At 51.8% G+C, this 5301-nt stretch overlaps 1 protein-coding gene across 2 annotated transcripts in view; it reads left to right on the top strand.

The window, feature by feature from the left end:
• Positions 1-444: 444 nt before the first annotated feature.
• Tbc1d8 (TBC1 domain family member 8) overlaps positions 445-5301 on the top strand; it is a 104607-nt gene continuing 99750 nt past the window's right edge. For both annotated transcript variants that reach the window (XM_013351072.2, XM_026785483.1), the window contains exon 1: positions 445-738. In XM_013351072.2, the coding sequence (XP_013206526.2) occupies positions 612-738 (127 nt within the window). In that variant the 5' untranslated portion in view covers positions 445-611. The remainder of the gene's footprint in view (positions 739-5301) is intronic.

Genomic DNA, 5301 nt, shown 5'->3' with positions numbered 1-5301 from the left:
GGTTTCCTAATTTCAGTGTTAGCTTTGGTTATTTGAAACTCAAACACACTCGAGTTTACCGGCGTGCATTGTACTCCCCAGGGTTAACTAAGACTCTGGTTTGGACAAGCTGCAGTTTGGATAACAAGATGCCTTTTTTTCCCCCTGGGGCCTTCCTTCACCTCTCAGAACCTGGAGCGAGGAGACTACTCGCGCTATCGCTCGCTTCCTCCCGGGAAGGAGGGGATTCAAGACAGGAGGGAGGGAACCTGGCTGTGGTAACAATTTCCTCCCGCCACTCCGGAACCCTGCCCGGGAGCTGCTGGGACTTAGGAAACCAGGGAGGCGCCACGGGAGCCACGGGGGCGGGTGGAGGGCGTGACTTCAGGGAGATGGGCGGGGCCGGGCTGGTGGGGAGGGGCGGGTCTTAGTCGGGGCGGGGCCACAGCTGGCTGCGCGGGGTGATCTCGGCGAGCTGTGGTCTGCGCGCTCTGGGACTCCGGCAGGCGCTCGCTCGGGCTGCGGTCCTCGCTCGCAGCCTCCGCCGTCTCCTTCCAAGCGGGCTCGGCCCGGTGCGGCCGGCGGCTGGGGCGATGTGAACCGGGGCCCTCGGGTGCGGCAGGTTCGCCGCGATGTGGCTCAAGCCCGAGGAGGTGCTGCTCAAGAACGCGCTGAAGCTCTGGGTGACCCAGAAGAGCAGCTGCTACTTCGTCTTGCAGCGGCGCCGCGGGCACGGCGAGGGGGGCGGCCGCCTCACGGGTAAGGGGCGCGCGCGGCGGCTCGGCCCGGGCTTCTGTCCCTGCTGCCCGATCGCGTCGCAGGTGGTGTTTCGATGGCAGCAGCCGAGGCCAGGACGGCCCAGCCTATGGCTTGTTTTCCTTTCTCCTTCGTTTCTCACGCGAGCTCTGGTCGTGCTTGGAGCTGAGGGACCCCGGGCCGGGAGAGCAGGTGCACCTAGATGTGACTTGGCTCGTGAGCGCTGGAGACCCGGCTTCTAGAGCTTGCCACAAGGCAGTGGGATCGGGGCGCCCTAGGGCCCCGCCAGGTGACAGAAGGGTGCGCCCAGGCAGGCCCGGACTTGACCATCTGGACGCAGCTGTGGCTCCAGGTGGTGTTGCAGCTGGGGACCTAAGGCCAGACCATAGCGAGGCTCCAGAGACTCCGGACTTTCTGGCGCAGGAGGAGAGGACTGTGTCTTCGCTCCGAAGGGAAACTGAGGCACTATAATTCTAAGCTTGTAATTGGAGTAGTGAAAGTTAAGCATGCTAGTTCTGTTTCTCCTTGCAGTTAAAAACTCAAGGCTTTGAAGTTGCCCCAAAACAAGGCATTTTCCTTTCCTAAAAGTTATAACTAAAAGCTTTTAGAAAATGGGACTAGTTTTCATTAGCTAGAGCGCCCGTTCAATCAGTGAAGGAGAATTGCGGTATTGTTATCTAGGGGATGGAAATGAGTCCTTTGAATAGCAGGGATCTTAGATGATGGTCCATCCTTTCAAAACCTTCTGCGGAAGGGAGCTGAGGAAGTCAAAGGAGCAGAATTGTGTGCTCGGATTAATTGTTGGTGACTGTCTGCCCTTGGGCCAGTCTGGGAAAGACTCTTTGGAGTAGAGTATGATTAGCGAAATTGAGGAATATGCCCCTAAAACCATAAAAAGGACAGTATATCCTAGCGTGTGGGTTTGAGGGTGAGGGAGGGGGGAACCATCATGACAACAGAGTCTTTCTTGAGACCTCAGCTATGGGTAGGGGATGGTAGGGTTCTGGTTGAAAGGGGTAGCGGACAGTGGGGGGGCCCTGGGTGTGGCAGTGAGGTGACCATTAGTCTGCTTGAGCAGCAGGGACAACTTCTGCAGCAGGTGGGCTGTGCGGTGGGAGGTAGGGGCCTTTGGTGAGCACCTGAGCAGCAAGGTGGGGTTTAGTGTTGGCCTGGGGAACAAGAACTTGGTATCATCCTGTGAAGTGCAGCAAAGGCCAAGAGACTGGATAGGACTGTGTGTCCACAGCACTAAGAACAGTGGCTCAATTTGTGGTGGGTTGAGTAGAGTATCTGGTATATAAGTGGTCTCCTGTTGCAGAGGGCGACCGTAGGGCAGGAGACTTGTGAACTTGGGAAACACGAGGATAGTGTGTTCCTCCAGACACGTTCTGTCCTGCCCAGCCACCCACTTAATCCACTGACCCTGTGGGATATTTGATGCATTGCCTTGGGGGAAATAAAACCAGTGGGGCAGGTAAGGACCCATAGCCTCGGGCTTATTCTCCATCTAGCAGGGTCCAGACCAGAGGCTACAGCTGCCCATCAGTGCTGGGCGGAGCTTCAGGGGGTTTATGATTCAGATGTACAGAGTCCGTTTGTCCATGACTTCAGATGTGGATTCCTTCCTGCTGAGGTCTTGTGTTGTAATACCTGTAGCTTTGGTCTTCCCTGGTGTTTCCCTTGTCTCCATCTTGTGCGTATGCAGAAACTTCCCTCTCTTCTTCTCTTTGAGACACAGTCTAAAATATGTGGCCCAGGCTGGCCTCACATTCACGTTTCTCTTGCCTCCGCTTCTGGGGGTCTGGGATTATAGCACATGCCTCCATGCCCAAGGGAGAAATTTCTTAAAGACAACACATAAATAAAAAAAAAATTAAAAAGAGAGAAAGCCCACCAAGAGAAGGTAGTTCATTTCTGAGACATGTAGAATCACGTTTTGATTGTGCCAGGAGGACATGCCCTTTGTAGACTGAATCTTAACCTTTGCACATTTATCAAGCAATCTAGACTTAGTGCATTGCCCTTGAGAGCTCGTCTTCACCCAGCCACATAGGAATGTGGTAGAGTCAGGACCGATGAGGCGCTGGGCAGCTCCGGTGTGGCAGCTGTTAGAAGGCAGAAATGCAGTTGGCATATTTTAGTAATAAGAGCTTATCTTTTACATTGTGTTTAAAGGAAATGATAGGGACTAAAATGATGAGTGCCATGACTAATTCTAGATCTTTTTTTGTTTGTTTGTTTTTGCAGAGAAATCAGTAGACCGGCACCATGAGATGACAACCAGAGGCAGAGGGAAGGAGGGAGGGAGGGAGGGAGGGAGGGAAGGAGGAAGGGAGGAAGGGAGAGAGGGTGTTGATGGGGAGAACTGGGAATGGCTTGAGATTTTGAAACCTCAAAGCCCACCCCCAGTGATGCATTTCTTCCAACAAGGCCACACCTCCTAATCCTTCCCAAACAGTTCTACCAACTGGGGACCAAGCATTTAAATATATGAGCTAATGGGACCCATTCTCATTCCAACCACCACATTCTCTTAAATTGTATATTTACGTTTTTTTCTAGTTGTTTTTCCTTTTTAAAAAAAAATACTTCTTTTTATTTTATTGCATTGATGTTTTACCTGCATGTATGCCTGTGTGAGGGTGTCAAATCCCCTGGAACTGGAGTTATAGTCAGTTATGAGCTGCCATGTGGGTGCTGGGAATTGAACCTAGGTCCTCTAGAAGGGCAGCCAGTGCTCTTAACCACTGAGCCATCTCTCTGGCCCACTAGGTGTTTTGCTTGATTCAGTTGCCTCTTTATAAGGGCAAATGTTTTTATCTTTGATGCTTGGTACATACTGTACGCTCAATAAACATTTGTAATGGGAATAAGTGGGTGAAAACACATGAGCCTCCTTTTTGGGGTTCATGTTGGGTGTGGGCATAGTGACCCAGGCTAAGCTGATCCTATGGGATCAGAGCATCCCCGACCTTCTCTAGACTTCTTGCTTTCCTGTCAGTCTGACAACTGTGGGAAGCTGCGATGGGTGGATGGATGTTGTCCTCCTCCTCGTCCTCGTCCTCGTCCTCGTCCTCGTCCTCGTCCTCGTCCTCGTCCTCGTCCTCCTCCTCCTCCTCCTCCTCCTCCTCCTCCTCTCCCATCTCCTTTATTTTTATAGCCCCTGCTTTGGAGACCTGGGGAGGATCATGGTACCGACTTCTCAGGTGGCCAGCAAGGGTGGGTAAGATGGAGCTGGCCTTGCCACCTTGGGACCCGTTTCTCTTAGAGGGGAGGGGCTGCTGAAATGCGAAAGCCTGGGCTCTGGGAAGTCTGGGTGGCCATCACGTCAGGCTAGAACATGATGAGTTCAGTGTCGTGAGACGTTTTCTGCGCCCCACTGACAGAAGTGGTTTTGCCACCCTGGGAAGGACCTAGACTGAGGCGATGTTCACTTGGATACAGTCTCCAGCCCATGGGAATATTGCGTAGGGAAGTTCAGTCCACCCTGGGAGAACAAAGAAAGAGCCAGCAAGTGAGCACGTGGGAGGTGGTGGACAGAGAGAGCATACACTGCTCTGCCCCCTCCCCCAGGTCTCTCTGAAACCCTTTAAGCAGTAGGGTTAAATGTAACCCTAAAGCTCAGGCCTCCTAGACTAGATGGGCCCCTCTGAAGGATTTCGTTTTAGTGTTTGGTTCTGTACGTTTCTCTATAATCTTATATACTTGTTTTCTTGTAGAGCCTTGCTAGTGTAAACTTACAACTTGAACAAGTTATTGATGCTCTCTGCTTTGTAGAGTGCTTGGCCGTAGCCCCTGTTCACATTGCTGCATTTGTAATGACCTAAGGTGGATCAGGGAAGCGGGTAATGGATAGTGGAACATAGTGGCTAATGTTGGCTTTGGAGCCAGGGTTAAGTGTGCTGGGTACCAGTGTGGGGTGGGAGGCCTGAGCTTTGTTGATCCGGTCCTTCGAGCCAGAGTTGTAACTCAGAGTTGAAGTGGAGCAAAGGTAAAGTTAGGAGTGGTTCCACGTTAGCAGCTCTGGGCTGCCTATCTGCCAGCAGGAAAGGGTTAGAATTCAGTGGGATAATTCATTACACTGCCTGGCCCTCAGCACCTAGAAGGTTGGAAAAGAAGGAAAAGTAGCATTAAAAGAGACTCTAGTGTTGTGATGGCTTCTGAGAGTAAATGTGCAGAAAAGTTTGTACTGTTGTGTGAGTTGCAGGGCTTGACCTGCAAGTCACTCTGTAGCCCAAGCTGGCCTAGATCTCAGCCGACTTCCTACTTCAGCCTCCTAAGGTCTAGGGTAACCAGGGTGAGCCACCACGGCTGGCTTCCTAAATGCAATTTAAAAATTGACACATTCAAAGCATTGCCGGGCAAAGGATTGCCCATTGCCAATGGAAAGGAATTTCACAGCCTGTGGTGGTTCATACATGCAATCCCCATACCAGAGAGAGTGAGACGGGAGCATTGTTATGAGTTTGAAAATAGCCCAGGCTAAGAAGTGAGTTGTATCCAATATGGGCAAGAGTTAGACCTTGCCTCAAAACAAAACAAAAAACAAACAAACAGTGAGTTCTA

Source organism: Microtus ochrogaster, linkage group LG2 (genome assembly GCF_000317375.1).
Source record: "Microtus ochrogaster isolate Prairie Vole_2 linkage group LG2, MicOch1.0, whole genome shotgun sequence".
Classification (NCBI taxonomy): Eukaryota; Metazoa; Chordata; class Mammalia; order Rodentia; family Cricetidae; genus Microtus; species Microtus ochrogaster.
Note: the sequence above shows the minus strand (reverse complement) of the source record. Positions and strands in the feature narration are given on the sequence as shown.